General features: G+C 67.4%; 2 protein-coding genes across 2 annotated transcripts; one reads left to right on the forward strand and one right to left on the reverse strand.

Annotated features, from left to right (window-relative positions):
* Nucleotides 1–7,713, forward strand: TMEM235 (transmembrane protein 235). The gene is made up of 5 exons (XM_073311377.1): nt 1–67; nt 212–616; nt 3,293–3,373; nt 3,704–3,841; nt 7,288–7,713. The coding sequence occupies exons 1-5, from the start codon at nt 1–3 to the stop codon at nt 7,518–7,520; spliced, it is 924 nt and encodes a 307-aa protein (XP_073167478.1). The 3' UTR covers nt 7,521–7,713.
* Nucleotides 7,714–8,455: 742 nt separating this feature from the next.
* Nucleotides 8,456–16,747, reverse strand: LOC140897683 (uncharacterized). The gene is made up of 8 exons (XM_073310599.1): nt 16,587–16,747; nt 14,926–15,080; nt 14,134–14,217; nt 12,884–12,972; nt 11,616–11,801; nt 11,027–11,164; nt 10,629–10,821; nt 8,456–10,156 (listed from the first exon to the last, which is right to left on the reverse strand). Exons 1-8 carry the CDS (start codon nt 16,733–16,735, stop codon nt 9,849–9,851), a joined length of 1,302 nt encoding a protein of 433 aa, XP_073166700.1. The 5' UTR covers nt 16,736–16,747; the 3' UTR covers nt 8,456–9,848.
* Between the last annotated feature and the right edge of the window lie 309 nt (nt 16,748–17,056).

A 17,056-nucleotide genomic window follows, 5' to 3' on the forward strand; every position in this document is an offset into this window, starting at 1 on the left:
ATGCGGAGGGATGGGCACACGCTGGGCCCCGCAGTCCAGTGCCAGCCGCTGCAGGGCGCTCTGTGCCGTAGGGCGGGGGGCGCCTGGCCGGACCCCGGAGGCTCCCGTGTCCACAGCACGTGCACCTTGCGCGGGGGCCCGTGAACCGGGGCCGAGGGGGTCGCAGCCCGCGGAGCCGAGCCGCGGGGCCCTTTCCCGCGGGGGTTAACAGCCTCCGAGCGGGCATCGGCTTCGCGGGTGCGAAGTGCTGGGCCCCCTGCGCCCAGGGTCCGCGCCCGCCGGTCTGCACGGCCCGGCCCCAGCGCAGCGCCCCCGCCGGGCTGTCAGGCTCCCGGACGCCGGAGGCGGCGCACCGACCCCTGCTCCCCAGAGCGCCCGGGCGCTGCGGCCGGGGGCCGGGTGAGGAGCGGCGCGGCTGGCCGGGCGGGGATGGGGCTGGGGCGAGGCGCGCTGCCCGCGGGCGCCCTGTGTCTGGGCGCTGCGCTCAGCGGCGCCCTCAGCTTCGGGCTCCTGGCCGCGGCCGTCGGGTCGGACTATTGGTACCTGGTGCGGGTGGAACCGGCGCGGGACCCGGAGCCGCTCAGCTCCCACTCTGGGCTCTGGCGGGTCTGCGAAGGTAACGGGCGCCGGGACCCCGCCGTCGGCTCGGGCACCCCCACCCTGCCAGCCCCGGTTCCCCGCCGGGGACCCGCATTTATCGGCGCTCCATCAGCCTCCTCCCGGGCTCCCGCGCCTCCGGGCGTTGAGGCAGCTGCGGGCCGGCGCTGCCGTGAGCTTCCCCAGAAGCAGTGACCCTGAACCCCCCCCCCCAGGGTGCGCTCCCGGCACCCCGCGGCGTTCCGCCCCCGGGAGCGCGGGGTGCGCGCTGCGAGCCTGCCTCGGGGCCGGCGCGCCTCGCCCTTCAGTGCCAGCTGGGCGGGGGCCCTCGGCTTCTTCCCGGCCCCCTTGGCTCCCCGGCCCCGCTGTGAGCAGCTGCTGAGCACACCGGCGGGGAGCTGCCCGCGGCCCCCTCCCTGCGGCGCTCCCGCCTCCCCTGTCCGGCGAGTCCCCTGCCCAGGGGCGCAGAGCGCGGTCCGCTGGGCTCGGGTTCCCATGCGCGCCTGCGGTCCGGGCTGGAGAGACAGACGGGACCGGGGCCCTGCGGGGAGAGGTGAGGAGCTAACCTGGGCGCCTGGTTCTGGAGACCGGCAGGGCGCTGCCAGAGTGAGTACGGAGTGGGAGGGGGCTGAGAGCCACTGTAGCCCTGTATGGGAGAGAGACCACCTCAGCCAGGGGTTCCTGGTGCCAGCACCTGGGCGGATCGGGCAGCACCTGGGCGGATCGGGCACGTGTGTGCGGGGCGGGGGAGCAGCGCTCAGCCGGTCTCCCAGCGTCTCCTGCCCTGAGCCTGGCCCAGGAGACAGCAGCAGCTGGTTTAATTGCTGATAATTGTCTGCGGAAGTCACTGGCCCCCCAGCCTTTCCGGGGCTTTGCTCCCCAGGAGTTCAGACGCCAGCCTGGGACTGGAGCCCGGATTCTCTGCTCCCACCACAGGCCTCGGTGACCTTGGGCCCATCCCTGTGTCCCGCACCTAGCACCACAGCCCTGTCCTGCTGCCCTGTGGTGAGGGGAGGGCAGCTAAGGACTTGGCTAGCAGGGCTGAGCAGAGGGCCCCAGGAAGGGAAGTGACCAGCTGCTGGCCTCTCCAGTTGTAATGTCCCTGTCCCTCCTGGGGGCATGGAACCTGACAGGGGATGTGGGGAGGGGCTGTGCCCAGGGCAAGATGTCTCCTACCCAGGGCAGCTCCCACTTCTTGCCAGGGTTGGGGGGTGGGGGCCGGCAGGAGCAGCCCCCACTGGTGAGGGGGGCTTGTAGAACAGACCCAAGGAGACAGCGCCTCGCTGTACTCTGGGTCAGGGCTGCTGCTGCCGGTTCGCAGACCTTGCCTTGCAATTACTTGTGTCTCATTAGGGTCCCCGGAGCAGGCCTGTCACAGGGGCTGCTGCCGACTGGATCCTTTCCCTGTTCCCCAGGGCTCCTGTCAGTTTGCAGGGCGCTGTGCCCCCAGCCAGGCAGGTCAGAGGGCCCCTTCATGCTGCCTTTCATTCCAGTGGGCCACATGCCAGACCTCCCCGCAGAGCCGAGGGGCATGCTCCTGGGATCTCATTATTGGGCAGCTGCTTCTCAGGGGGGGCTCAGAGGTTCATTAACGACTGTCCCATGTGGTGTTGCATCCAGTCACTGCTGCTCTGCTGGGTCCTGGCGGCTAGAGTTTCTGCTTCTTGATGTGCCACTTTAGTGTGCATGGGAGGCTGGAGCCTGACGCTAAATTCTCCAAACACACCTGCAGGTGCTGGCTTTGCACTGAGCTCTCCTGCAGGAGCCATCCCCGGCAAAAGGGAACTACACTCTCATGCCTTGCCTAGGAGCTGTGCCCTGTCAGGGGAGTATGGCATCCAGGGATTGGCTGCATGAGGTCCCCATCTTCCTGTTAGCTCCTCCTGTGGCCACGCACAGAGCCCTGGCTTGGCCTCAGACAGGGCCTGTGGCTTTGGGACCAGAACTCCAGAACCCAGGCCTGCAGTTGCTCTCAGGGCATGGGGCAGACAGGAGCATCCCTTCCACAGGGAGGGAATTCCGTACCTGCAGTGGGCGAGAGCCCTGCTTCGGGGCAGGAAGAGGAGGTGATGGCATGATTGGCATGTCCAGCACTGCCCTGGGGAGTTCCCAGCCCTGCTGGGGCAGAGGTGGCCATGGGGATCCCAGAGAGAACGCCATGGGAGGGGGGTTCCTGCTGTCACAGGGGCAGGAAGGCTCCATAAAGGTTTCTGAGGAGTGGGTGGGTGCATGGGGCTCTCTGCATTTCAGAGACTCCTCCAGAGAGAAGGGCGGTTGGCTAACACAGAACTAACAGCTGCAGGTCCACCCCCAGCCAGGTGCAGGAGGCCCCAGCTCCCACATCTGTACCCCAGCCCTGAGCTCCCTGCTGAGAGCTCTCACTGAGCTGAGCAATGCCACCCGCATGGGGAGCTCTCTACCCACTAGTGAAATTGTCCCCTTAGCCCCAACGCCCATCCCTGGCTTGGCCCCCAGCAGATCCCCATGGATGTTGGGGTCCCTGCCCTGGGGGCTGTAAATCCTCCATAGAGCTTCTCTCCTCACCACCCCCCCCACACCCCGCTTTCCAGAGTCATAGATTCGAGGCAGATGAAACCGTTAGGATGGTCTCATCTGGCCTCCTGTATAACACAGGCCAGAGGACCCCCGTTATGTCCCGGCTGGGGGCTGGGTTATTTTCTCCTCTCCTTTCCAGGCAGGAATGTCTGCATCCCACTGATTGACCCATTTGGGAGCGAGAGCCAAGAGGTGCCCACGTCACTGCAGCATCTTATCTGTGAGTCGCCCTGGCCCCCAGGAGGGAAGTTGTCCCAGGCTTGCTCACGGGGGGGAGGGGTGCCCAGTGTGCTGCTCCATGGGGGGCTCTGCTCAGGACGCCCACACTCAGGTGTCCCTGTGCTGGGTCCCTGCGTTGGCTGCAGGAAGGGGAGCAGGACGGGGCTGTGCCGGGGCCAGTGCCCAGGGCAAGGCCTGGAACAGTTGAGGCTCATCCCTCCTGGTGGGCACAGCGCAGGGCAGAGACCTGTGTTACGGCCACTTCCGTCTGAGCAGCCTGAAGCCAGGGCGTGTACTGCCTCCGGAGGCCACCTCACTGTGTCCTTGGCAGGCATGCACCGGGCCTTCGTGGTCATGCTGCCACTCAGCCTCATCCTCCTCGTCCTCGGCTGGATCTGTGGCGTTGTCAGTTCCTTGGCACAAAGCCGCCAGCTGCTGCTCTTCACAGGCTCCTACTTGCTGCTGGGAGGTGAGTGCCTGCGGCCGGCGTGCGTGGGCAACGCAGGGGGACGTGCAGGCCACAGGCTCTCTCGGGGGCTCAGTCCCTGCAGGGAGCAGCCAGGGGCCCAGGTGCTGCGGCAGCCACTGGGAACGTGCTGTGGAGTCGCTGAGGCTGCGACGGGTTTTCAGCCATCTCCCACTGTCGCACTCGCTGCTCAGGGGGCTCCACCACGGGGTCCTGCCCAGCTCCAAGCCCTGCTGCCCCGTGCTGGCAGGGGCGCAACCCGGGTCCTGGTTTAACTAGCACAGACGAAGCTGAAGGTGCTTGGACAGTACCCTGGATTTTCCCCTGGTGGCCCTGCCAGCTGGTGTGCCTCTGGCCCTGGGTTCTCTCCTTGCTGCTGCTGGGATGTGGGGCTGGGCACAGAACTGCAATGCGGCGGGGGGGAGGGGGGATGATTCCCTGAGCAGAGAGCTACAGACCACTGCCCAATACAGGCCACCACGGAGCCACACTGCCCCACCACTGACCCAAGGAAATGGCCGCAAAGTGACCCTGAGCTCACCGGGAGCTCAGTTCCCAGCCCATGGGTAACGGGCAGGACCCCTGCAGCCCTGGGTGGGGGAGGGGCTCTGCCAGAGGTGGTGGCATGTTGCTCTTTACCCTGTTGTGGATCAGCAGCACCCTCTTTGCGCTAGGCGCTGTACAAATAGAACCAGAGTCCTGAGCACCGACTGGCTCCTGCTGGGGGGAGTTTACGTTTTCAGCCTGAGCAGGAGAGAAGCATGTGGGCCCCCTGGTGGGAGAGGGTAGTTTGTGGCTCTAGCAGGATTGGCTTAGTAACCCCTCCTGTTCGCACTCATGCCTATCAGGGCTAAGCGACACGGGTGAGGCCAGTGTGGGGCCAGGGCCAGCTGCCGGGTTCTCTGCCAGTAGTTGGGGATGAGCTCTGGGCTGCCCAGTCCTGCCCCCGGCTCTCTCAGGGAGCTGCTGCCCAGCCTCTAAATTAAGCACATTTTTGGACTGTGGTTTGAATTGTCCCTTGGACCCATCCTCGCATCTGCGTCATGGCAGGCGAGGGAGGGGCACCTGCTGGCTGAGGGGAAGGTGGGGGTTTGGGGCTGGGACCCCCCTTTCCCTGCTGAGCCTCGCCTCGGGGGACACGCAGAGACAGACCAGTGTGGGCCTCTGGTGCTCTGTTGCCCTGGCCCTGGGGGGATGGAGACCGAGGGAGCCTGATGCAGGCGGAGAGCCTGGCACTGCCTGTCTCATCCCCTTGGGGCAGGGCTGGCCTCTTCACCCCCTCACCAGTAGCTGCTCTCTTTGGCCCTGGCCTGGGATGTCTGTGCCTCCCTGCCTGTCCTTGGTCTCTCCCTCACCCCATGTGCCGTGCCCAGAGCCCTGTCTCGCTCCAGGCTGGCTGGGGGGCAGGCAGGATTCTGCACTGGTCCCGGCCCCTCTGGCCAAAGGAGAGTGAATAACCGGGAAGCTTTTTGCTTTGAGGGCCGTAACGTGCCAGGTATACAACCCAGGGCCGTGCCGTGAGCAGCGTCAGGCGAGAGTGCTGGGGTCAGGGCTGGGCGCGAGATTGCACGCTTGGTACCAGAGGCATGGTGCTAAGCCACCCTCTGTGGCTGCTCCCAGCCACGTGACCAGCGTGGGGGCAGCTCTCCCTGGGCCTGGCTGCTCTGCGCTCTCTAGGGACTGGACCCCATCAGGACCCCAGTGCAGGGAGCTCTGTAAAGCTGCGGTTCCTCTGCTGGGAAATCTCCCCACCCCCTTCTTTCTTCTCCGCCGGGAGCAGCCAGGACTGCTGGCAAGGTGGGGGGGGGGGCTACTGGGCTGGGGAGCTGCCCCTCTGGGCCATGCCAGAGCCTGGGGTGACTCTCTACTGTAGGTGCAGAGTCTCACTGTAACCCCCGGAAGCCAGATATCTCCCACTTCCCTTTGCTGAGCTCCCTGTCGCTCAACAGATGTGCTTCATACCAATTCCTGCCTGACCCTGAACCTCAGCTGGGGCCGGGGGTGTGTGTGTGTGGGGGGGCGCCCTGGGGACGGCCAGGGAATCTCTCCCATTTGTTACCAGCTCAGCTGTGACTGATTTGCTGACAAGTGGCCAGAGAGGAGCAACTTAGGTGCCCCTTTGAGCATTATTAGAGATTCGCCCCATGGCCCGGTTCTTTGCCATGGGAGGCGTGCCAGCTGCATTCCCTCACTGGGCCTTTTGAATCCCACCTCAGCTCTTCCCGGTCCCGGGCTGGTCTCTGGAGCTTGTGATCACAGGGCCAGGCCATGTGGCTGCCCCAGGCATCCCCACCCCTTGGGTGTGACTGCACCATGGGAGAGCTCATCACATGGCATCGAGGGGAGAGGCAAACAGCTACCCAGGCACCACACTCAACGGAGCCAGGCGTTCTGGAGCTGGGCTGTTTGGGCCCCCCCAGCTGTCTCCCAGCTGGAAGGCTCAGTAATTACCCTGTCGCTCGCTCTGTCTCGCATCTACACAGGGCAATGACTCCTCTTGTTCGTTCACCAGCACGCGTCTGCCCCCATCGCTGGGGTAGCTGCACCAGTCTGTTACGGGGGGTTGCTCCCCCCGCAGCAGGGCAGGGCTCCCCCCAGTGCAGACAGGAACAGAGGCTCCATCATGCAGTCACCTCGGCTGAGCCCCCAGCTTTGCTGAGCCTGGCTGGCAGCAGCTGCACTGCAAAGCCATGTGCAAGGTGCTGCGGCCTCGCTGGTCCCATGCGCCCCTGTGGGGTCCCCAGAACGTCCAGGCACGTATCCCGTGGCTCATTGTGCTGCAGAAAGCTGAGCTGCTCTGGGGTTCCCTCCCAGTGCATTGGGGGAGACCTTCCAGTGCTTCCAGGCGCACGGAGACCCATGCGAAGGGGTCAGAGTGGGGTACCTGCAGCCTCTAGGCAGGCGGCTGGCTGCAATCCTAGGAGGGCTGCAGCGTGTGCCGGGGGGCAGCACTCAGGTCAGGAGGGTCTCAGCCAGCATTTCTCAGATGCAGCCACCAGCAGACTTTTCTGCAGACACGACAGTCTCCTGGGCAGAGATGGGGGCAAGGTGGGGGCAAAGCAGCAGCCGCCAGCTGTTGCTCCTGGATGCGCCGCCTTGGTGCTTGCTGGCACTGCCAGCAGGGATCAGTGCCCTGCACCACACAGCCTCCCCGGGAGCTCTGGGCAGCGCCTCTGGAGACGTGGGGCTGGGTGTGCGGGGTGCCAAAGGAACCTGGAACTCCCAGGCAGCTGGTGAGTTCCCTGTCCACCTTCCTGAGGGTGGCAGGGCTTGGGCTTGGACAATGGTCAGAACGGCCACCAGCGAGCGTCAGGGGCTGCACCGTGAGGCCACCAAAACCGTTCCCAGTTTGCTGCTGCCATGGCACCAGACTGGCCCAATCGCAGCTGTGGTGGACCTGGCCAGGGCCCCAGGCCAGCACCGAGCCCTGCCTTCTCTGCCTCTCGCAGGCCTGCTGACACTGTCGGGGATCAGCGTCTACATCAGCTACTCTGGGGCGGCCTTCGCCGAGACCGTCCGCATGTACAACCAGCAGGACTTTGGCCACGTCCGCATCAGCTTTGGCTGGTCCATGGCACTGGCCTGGCTCTCCTTCAGCACTGAGGTGCTGGCCGGCTCCCTCCTCCTCCTCACTGCTCGGCTCCTCAGCCTGCAGCAAGCCACACACTCCGTGGCCATCTGAGCCGCAGGGAAACGGGCAGGGACACCCCAGCGCTCCGCCATCTGCAGCTTCTTTGGGACTGACCTTTCTGCCACCCCGTGCCCCACACACCCAGCTGCAGGCCCTCTGCATTGCAGTCCCTGCTGCTGGGAGGGTAGTGGGTAGGGGGCAGAGGCTAAAGCCCCACAGCAGCAGGCCCAGACTGACTCTCCACCCCCTGGTGCTGCTGGCTACAGCCTGGATTCTCTGAGTTCTTGGGGCTGAGCCAGTGACTTGGGGATGGACCTGGCGGCCAGCTCCCCTCGATCCAATGGACCCTGGCTACGATGGAGGCCAGCCTGTTAGAGGGGGCCTACACCCTCCCCACACAGAGCCAGGCAGCTGCAGGGAGAATGGTGGAGACAAGGTGAGAGCACAGGGCCGCTGCACCATGCTCAGCCATGGCTCGTGGAAGACCTGGACAGCAGAGCACCCGTCAGAGCAAGGCCAAGCCTGGGGTGAAGGAAGCAGGGCCAAGGGGCAGTCAGCCCCAGCCTGAGGCTCCTCTGCTTGCAGCCTGCCACAGCCCCCTGCTGCCGGGGCTGCCACTGCTTCAGCCGCCCTCCCACTGCCAGAGCATCTGGCCTCCTGTCCTCTGCCCAGCATGTCCCAATAAAAGGTTCCTCTCTGATTCCATAGCTAGCACCTGTCTGTCCCCGGAGCCTCCCACCCCTCCCAGGCCCCAGGCTACCACAACCCCTGGGGGCTGAGAGAACTGGAGGCCCGGCCTCTGCCTGCAGGGCCTTGCAGCCACCCCTCTGCCGCAAGGGCTGCTGCAGCACTGCCTTGGCCCCAGGGGCTGGATCTCCCGGCCTGGGAAGGAGCAGGGCTGAGCAGCACCCGGAACCCCTCTCCGTATGCCCCATCCGGCTGCGGCACAGCGGTGCCTCTTGCTGAAGAAACTGAATTTTGGCAGCCACGGTGCAGCGCGCTCCTGACCAGCTGGAGCCCTGCACTAATACAGCCTTAGCAGACAAACCCCTAAGCCAGGCCAGGAGCTTGCTCTTTATTTAGCCACAGGGAAGTAGAGCAGCCTCTCCAAGGCTCCAGGCGCCCCCACATCAGCCCACAACTGCAGCCAGCCCCAGGAAAGGGAGCGTTCAACCAGGAACTGCAGAGACGCCATCGTGGGGTGCCCCAGCCCTGCCCCCTTCCACCAGGGCTCTCTCAGCATGGCCCCCGGTGGGCTGCTTCATAGCACGTTCCAGGGGCTCAGTACCCGCATGGAGAATGCCCTGCCCCTGCCCCCCCCGCCCTGTATCACTGGGACCCAGCTGTGGCAGCACCGCATGGGCAGGGTCAATCCCTCAGGCGGGCTGCTTAGGGCTTGTGGGTCACGACCAGCACCTTAAACTCCAGCCAGAGCCCACAGGCAGGCTGCAGATCCGGGGGCATGGGGTCACGTGCGCCCAGGAGGCACAGCGGGATTCAGTGCCTGAAGGAAGCTGCCCAGCTGGCAGCTGAGGGGACTGGCTGTCAGCTCCAGCAACCAACAGGTGCAAACCTGCCACGCCAGCAAAGGCACTGAGCAAAGCACGCTGCACCAGCGCTTCCAGCCCTGCATCCTCTACAGCAGACTCCAGAGCCTGGAGCCCAGCTGCCAGGCTCCAGGGTGTAGGTCCTCACACGTTCCCTGGGTGTAGCGGGCACCCAGAAATCCTAGAGCTGTTGGTCACGCTGCCCTGTGTGCAGGGCCCATGGCGCACATCCCTATGGGCAGGGATCCGCGGCTCCCGGCCTTGCCCCCAGGCCCCTGGGAAGCTGTCACACTAGATTGTGGGATACCTCCAGAGGCACTGTGGGAAGAGGGGCCAAGGCCCTGTTTCAACTGGCAGCAGCACTGCATCCACAGAGGTCTCTGGCAGCGTGGGGAAGGCCTGCTCCTGTGTTTGGAGCAGTGAGCAGCTTCTGGCTGGGCCGGTGATGTGTAGACAGGTGAGCAGGAGGCTCAGGGGCAGTGCAGCCCGGCATGGCTCAGTCATCGGGCTGGGTAATGCAACCACTAGGGCCATGCCCCGTTTAACTCCCACTGCCATGGCCCTGGCTGGCTCCATTCCCCGAGTGGGGCTGGCCCAGACAGGCAAGCCCCGACTCTGCTGCACTGTGGCTGGAGCCGGCCATGTGGGCCAAGTGGCTGTGGTTCCCATGTGGGAGGCCAGCCAGTGGCATCCTGCTGGGCAGGAGGCGCTGGGCAGGCTGGGTCCCCAGCTCGCGCTGGGATGTTCGATCCTTGCTTGGCAGCCCTGGGCTCCAAAGGGCAGAGGCGGGGACAGTCTCCTGTCTGGCCTGGGTGCACCCCTCCTGCCCGCTCTAGGGTGCAGCACCTCGCTCCCGCCTGCACTGCTCGGCCACAAATTTCAGCTTGTTGGCTGCCAGCTGGGTGTCCTGTGCGGAGACGTCACAGTGCCAGACGGCCCGCAGGGAGCGCGCGGCCCATGGGAACAGCCGCACGCTGACAGCACGCCCTGTCTCAGCCACCTCCTCCTCGCTCACCGCCTGCATGCGCTCACACAGCTCCTCAGGGGACAGCCAGGGCACAGCCACCGTCACCAGCACCATGTTGGTCTCCACAGCCGAGGGGTCGACAGAGCAGATGGGCGAGCCAAGCTCCCAGACGCCTGGGGGTGAAGGACACATGCTGTTAGGCTGTGCCTGAACCAGCGCCAGGCTTGCCCCCCATGGTGCAGAGGGATTCTGCAGGCCCTGGGGTAAAACAGTGAGGGGCCCATCCCTCCTCTGCTCACAGGAGATGGGGCCGGGGGAGCTGCAGGGAAGGCACCAGCTTCCCCTTTTGACCCTCCTGGGAGCCCCTAGCTGGATCCCTTACCCTCCCAGGGCAGGCAAACCCCACAGCCTTTCTGTGCCCAAGCTGAGCTCCCAGGCCTGAGCCAGGCACGTGCTGAGGGACAAAGAGGAGGATGGGGCCAGGACACCAGGGTTATCCCTGACTGAACTGGGCCAACCTCAGCTTCCCCGAGCCAGGGGCAATGTGTCCTGGGCTCCTGCCCAGCAGGGTCCAGCCTATCCCCTCCCCCACCCATAGTCACAAAGCCCTTGGCCTCGCTTCTGGAGCAGGGCACCTGCCGGCACCTTGGGCGAAGCTGCGGGCGTTGCCGTGGTCTCTCTGCAGCGTCTCCTCCATGCGCTCCAGCCCTACGCGGGCAGCTGCCGCCAGCACCCCTGCCTGGCGCATCCCTCCACCAAGCAGCTTCCGCATGCGCCAGGCCTCTGCCACGAACTCTCTGCAACCAGCAACCAGTGCTCCGGCCGGGGCACCCAGCCCCTGCACTGCCAAGAGAGGAAGTCAGAGCTGGCCCCCAAGGGAACCACCCCGTGCCCCAAAGGGGCCTCCCACCCTGACTCCTGGGTATCTGCTGCCTGTCTCAGAGTGGGCTCCCCCTGGAGCTGTCTCATGCCCCTCCCAGCTGGCCCTGGGGACCTGCTCCGTGGTGCGTCACCTTCCCTGCACCCCCCGTCTCCGGACACACCTTGGAGAAGCAGAGGGAGACGGAGTCGCAGTGCTGGGTGATCTGAGCTGGGGCGACACCTTGGGCCACAGCTGCATTCATCAGCCGTGCCCCGTCCATGTGGATATGCAGCCTGTAGCGGTCAGCAAGCAGGCGCACCTGGAGAGGAGAACGTGGTGAGGCCGGGGCCAGTGGAAGCAGCTGGATGCGGAGCCCCAGAGAGCTGCCAGAGGCTGGACTCAGGGCCCATGGCAAGGCTGTGGCTTTGTGTAGCCTGCTGCCCCACCCTGCCCTCAACACCCAGCCCAGCCACTCAGTCTCAGATAAGGCCCTGCCTTTGGGGCCGAGCATACATGGGTGGCTGCATCCCCCAGCCAGCGCACCCCTGTGATACAGGGCACAGAGGGCAGTTGGCCCAGCTGCTCCGAGTTAGCAGGCGGGGCAGGAGTTGGCTCTTGAACCACCAGACCAGGAGCCCCAGACGGCACCTTGGGGCTGAGGCCAGGGCCGATGGTGCCACCCCACAGGAAGCTTCTCATGCCAGCTCCAGGAGCCAGGCAGCGGGACGGGCTGCGCTGAGAACAGCGCACTCGTGGACTGCGAGACGCACCTCCCTGAGGTAGGCAAGGGGGAGCACCCGGCCCCCTGCAGAGTTGTGGGTGTTCTCCAGGCAGATGAGCACTGAGCGAGGGTGGTACCGGCTGCCATAACCCGCACGGACTGTCGACTCCAGCTCGTCGAGGTCCAAGGTGCCATCTGGCAGATCCTGCAGCACCTGGGAATGGACCCCAGCTACCTATGCCCGGGACAGCATGGTGAGTGTGGGCAGGCCCGAGGGCACCCAAAGCCACGCTCTGTCCCAGCGAGCCATGTTCACCAGAGTGGGAAAGAAACATCTGACCATGGCTCACTTCCACATATAACTCCAAGGTGTCCCCGCCCCACCCCTGCTCCAAACCTATCCTACCCCCACTACATCTCCATCCCACACCTCCCCGATCTCTCCCAGCCCAGGGTGTTCCCGGGAATCCTGTGCTCAGCCCTTGCACCCTGATGCTACCCGCAGTGTGGTCTTCTGCCATGGCCTGCGGCTGCTGAGCACATCACCCGAGTGAGGGGTTGAGCCCTGGGTTTGCACAGAACCAGCCCCATGACCGCTCATTTAACAGCAAGCCAAGAAAAGCCGGAATCTTGGTAGAGGCCTGAAGCACCAGAGGCCGAGGGGGTGGGGCAGGGGACAGCCGGGCACCCCGGGGCGGAGGAACACAGAGCTCCTCGGGCAAAGCCTGGCAGGGCATTCTTTCCCCCACGGTTGCTGCTGCGAGTGGCCACAGGGGGGCAGCAGCTGGCCAGGATTCACAGTCCTACTGTGACCTGCCTGAGAACTTGGCCCAGTGCTGCCCCCCTGTGGCCCCGTCCCACACCCCCTCCACTAGAGACACCTGCCCCCCTCCATGTTAGAGCGATGGGGCAGGGGCAAAGCCTCTGGCCCCACACCAGGCCATCCGCGCACATGCAGACACTGGGACAGCAGCCACATGGGGATTTGTTTCTGAGATTCAGGCCCTGCTGGGGTTCGGACCCCGCTCTGCTCCCCTGCTCACGACAGACACAGTGTGTGTGCACGGCCCTGCCCAGGCAGTGAGCGTACAAGACTCTCCCCAGCTGGGACCATGCAGAGGTGGGGGATGCTCCTCGTGCATCCCTTGGCCCTTCCCTCCATGCCGGGAGGGTTTGGGGCAGCACTCCCCAAACGGGATCAGAATCTGACCCACCCATTCCAGACCATCCAAAGCTGCCCTGAGGCAACAGGGCAGCGCCCTGCGGTTTCCTTAGCCAGGGGAGGGTGCCCAAGCCAGGCCCAAGTGCACCGCATACCTGAGCAACCCCTCCCTGTTCGAAGACGTGCAGATGGGCCTCCCTCCCGACGAGCAGCTGAGCCCCCCTTCGCTGGCAATGGCACATCACTGGGACAAGAGAGGGCAGTGAAGGGGGACAGGAGGGGGATGGGTGGGGCCTTGGTAGACAGACTGGGGGGAGCACGTCAGGAGCAGCTCCAGGGGGCCGAGCCGTGTGGGGCACAAAGCAGCAGGGCTCTGGCCCCATAGACAGGCAGATTGTGGGCCCAGCAGGGGCTGCTTTGGCATTTCCCTTCACCAAGATGTGCCGTGTGCCTCCCTGCCTCCTGGGGAGCAGCTGCCACAAAAGCCAGCTGCTGACTGAGCCCCTGGGGCCAGGGACTGGCCACCCCATCGCTCAACCACAGGGGCACTTGAAACAGTCCCGGCTGCCCCTGAACAACTGGTGCTTGCCTTGGCCGCCACAGCAGCCCCTGCTGCAACTGGCTGGGGTGGGATTAGCTGGCAGCTTCCCCCCACCCCCCCGTCAGTGCTCCTGCCCTGCCCCCCACAGCACCCCCTGCTGGGACAGGCTGGGGTGGGATTAGCTGTGAGCTTCCTCGCCATCGTCAGTGCTCCTGCCCTGCCCCCCACAGCACCCCCTGCTGGGACAGGCTGGGGCGGGAGTAGCTGGGGGCTCCCCCCACAGTCAGCACTCCAGCCCTGCCCCCCACAGCACCCCCTGCTGCGGAGGGATTAGCCGTGAACTCCCCCCTACCATCAGTGCTCCTGCCCAGCTCCCCACAGCACCCCCTGCTGGGACAGGCTGGGCTGGGATTAGCTGGGAGCTCCCCACACAGTCAGCACTCCCTGTTCCCCATGGCACCCCCTGCTGGGACAGGCTGGGGTGGGAGTAGCTGGGGGCTCCCCCCCACCATCAGTGCTCCTGCCCTGCCCCGCCCCCCACAGCACCCCCTGCTGGGACAGGAATAGCTGGGGGCTCCCCCCACAGTCAGCGCTCCCTGTTCCCCATGGCACCCCCTGCTGGGACAGGCTGGGGCGGGAGTAGCTGGGGGCTCCCCCCACAGTCAGCGCTCCCTGTTCCCCACGGCACCCCCTGCTGGGAGAGGCTGGGGCTGAAGCTTTAATTTGGCAGAGACACACTTCCCAGGCCCGCGGCAGCCAAGAGCCACTTGCCGAGCCGCTGCTCAGGGGGTGCTATGGAAGAGCCCGGCAGCTGGCTCGTAGCCAGCCAGCGCTGCGCTGGTCTGCCCGCCCCACGGGACTCACCAGCAATGAGGTTTGCCATGGTCGACGTTGGCACAAACAAAGCCTCCTCCGTTCCTAGGAGCTGGGCGGCCACGTGCTGCAGCTCTGCATGGAAAGGGTCACAGGGGCGCGCGCGGGGGGGTCATTAGCACTTGGGGCGGCATGCGAACAAGAGAACGTGCCAGCAATGTGCCCCTCACGGCAGCAACCAGTGGGGCAGCTCACAGAATCCGTCTGCCCTTTGGGGGTGGGGGTAGCACAGGGACCGAGCAGGGGGTTCCTGTCACCCTGGAGCCCTCCAGCTTGGCCGAGACCCACTGCATTGACCCCTGCTGCCCTGGCAGGTGATTTGCTCGGGGTTCAGTGGGTCCCTGCCCCAGCCCTGGCAGGAGAAGGGAGGGGCTGGGCACTCGTTCTGCTCATGACCAGACTTCGAGAGTGTACCAGGAAGCCCCTGCAGAAGCAGCATCTGCCCACCTGATGTGGGGGGGGGGGAGCCCGAGTTCACAGCCCCATGGGATCTGTTCCTGGAAGCTGATGCTCGGCCCCCCTGCCCTACACACCTGCCCTCCCCCGGCCCCTCCTCTCCGTGCGGTTCCGCTCTGGGCTCCCCACAGCTGCTGCCACTGTGTTGTCCTGCTTGTGACCCACCCCGGCTACCTGCAGAGGGGAGGGCTGGCCCCACCCTGGGGCTGGGCACGTCTGTGGGAGCAGGGGTCTGCGGGGGGGCCAGGGCAGCCCACTCTCTGGCTCTGAGTGGGGGTGTCCCAGCCACCGGGGCCCGGTCACCACAGCGCTGCCCCCAGGCCTCACCATTGACCGTCGGGTCCTCCCCATAGTCGTCATCCCCCACCTCGGCCTGGGCCATGGCCTGTCTCATCTCCGCGCTGGGCCGGGTCACTGTGTCACTGCGCAGATCCACCACATGGGGCTGGGCCCCCCAGCTGCGCGGGGCCGGCGGCGAGGGGCTGGGGTGGGACAGCACAACCAGCTTGGAGAGGAACGGGCAGGCTAGGCAATGTCTGTGATGGCCTCCCCTGCCCTCTCCCCCCTGCTCCCTCCCCTGCCCCCCCTACCCCCCCTCTCCCCTGCCCCCCCTGCCCCCTCCCCCCGGCCTCTCCCCTGCCCCCCTGCCCTCTCTCCCCGCTCCCCTGCCCTCTCCCCCCGGCCTCCCCTCCTGCTCTCTCCCCCCGGCCTCTCCCCTGCCCCCCCAGGCCTCTCCCACTGGCCTCCCCTGCCCTCTCCCCCCAGCCGCTCCCCTGCCCTCTCCCCCCAGCCGCTCCCCTGCCCCCCCGGCCTCCCCCCCTGCCCCCCCTCTCCCCTGCCCCCCCTGCCCTCTCCCCCCGCTCCCCTGCCCTCTCCCCCCGGCCTCTCCCCCCGCTCCCCTGCCCTCTCCCCCCGCTCCCCTGACCTCTCCCCCGGCCTCCCCCCCTGCTCTCTCTCCCTGGCCTCCCCTGCCCCCCCAGCCTCTCCCACTGGCCTCCCCTGCCCTCTCCCCCTGGCCTCCCCCCCTGCTCCCCTGCCCTCTCCCCCCAGCCGCTCCCCTGCCCCCCTGCCCTCCCCCCCTGCTCTCTCCCCCCGGCCTCCCCCCCCGCTCTCTCTCCCTGGCCTCCCCTGCCCCCCCAGCCTCTCCCACTGGCCTCCCCTGCCCTCTCCCCCTGGCCTCCCCCCCTGCCCTCTCCCCCCAGCCGCTCCCCTGCCCCCCTGCCCTCCCCCCCTGCTCTCTCCCCCCGGCCTCCCCCCCTGCTCCCCTGCCCTCTCCCCCCAGCCGCTCCCCTGCCCTCCCCCCCTGCTCTCTCCCCCCGGCCTCCCCCCCTGCCCCCCCTCTCCCCTGCCCCCCCTGCCCTCTCCCCCCGCTCCCCTGCCCTCTCCCCCCGGCCTCTCCCCCCGCTCCCCTGCCCTCTCCCCTGCCCTCTCCCCCGGCCTCCCCCCCTGCTCTCTCTCCCTGGCCTCCCCTGCCCCCCCCCAGCCTCTCCCACTGGCCTCCCCTGCCCTCTCCCCCTGGCCTCCCCCCCTGCTCCCCTGCCCTCTCCCCCCAGCCGCTCCCCTGCCCCCCTGCCCTCCCCCCCTGCTCTCTCCCCCCGGCCTCCCCCCCTGCTCCCCTGCCCTCTCCCCCCAGCTGCTCCCCTGCCCTCCCCCCCTGCTCTCTCCCCCCGGCCTCCCCCCCTGCTCCCCTGCCCTCTCCCCCCAGCCGCTCCCCTGCCCCCCCGGCCTCCCCCCCTGCTCTCTCTCCCTGGCCTCCCCTGCCCCCCCAGCTTCCCCCCCCGCTCCCCTGCCCTCTCCCCCCGGCCTCTCCCCTGCCCCCCTGCCCTCTCTCCCTGGCCTCCCCCCCCCGCACTCCTCTCCCCCCGGCCTCCCTCCAGCCTCGCCCCCTCCACGCCCTCGCCCCCCACCTCTCCCAAGCCTCTAATGCCCCCCCCGGGCTTCTCCCCCCACTGCGGCCAGGCCGCGCCCGGGCCGTCCCCCCCACGCACCCGTCGGCCGCGCCGGGCCGGGCCGGGTCGGGCCCCCCCCCCTTGCAGGGAGGCCCGGTCGCCCCGGTGCGCCGTGGGGCGGGGGGGGGCTTGCAAGGCGAGCGCCCCCCCCGCCCGGCGGCACGACCCACGCGAAGCAGCCGCAGCATCGCCCCCCCCCCGCGCCCAGCTGGACTACAGGGCCCAGCATGCCTTGCGGCAGCGGCGCCGCCCCGTGCCGGCCGCAGGGCATGCTGGGAACCGCAGCCCCCGCCCGGCCGGGGCTGGAACCCAGAGCCCGGGGGCGTGGCCGGGGGCGTGGCCGGGGGCGGGGTCTGCCGGGCGCCCCGCCCTCCCGGCTGGCTCTCCCCCCCCTTTGCCCCCCCCCACCTGGGGGCTCTCGGCCCCTCCGCTGTGGGGCTGCCCGAGGGGCCCAGGCCCCGGTTCGTAGCCCGGGGGGTGGCTCCGGGCGGCAGCCACCGGGCGCAGAG

The sequence above is a fragment of the Lepidochelys kempii genome, chromosome 14, assembly GCF_965140265.1.
Source record: "Lepidochelys kempii isolate rLepKem1 chromosome 14, rLepKem1.hap2, whole genome shotgun sequence".
In the NCBI taxonomy this organism is placed as follows: Eukaryota; Metazoa; Chordata; order Testudines; family Cheloniidae; genus Lepidochelys; species Lepidochelys kempii.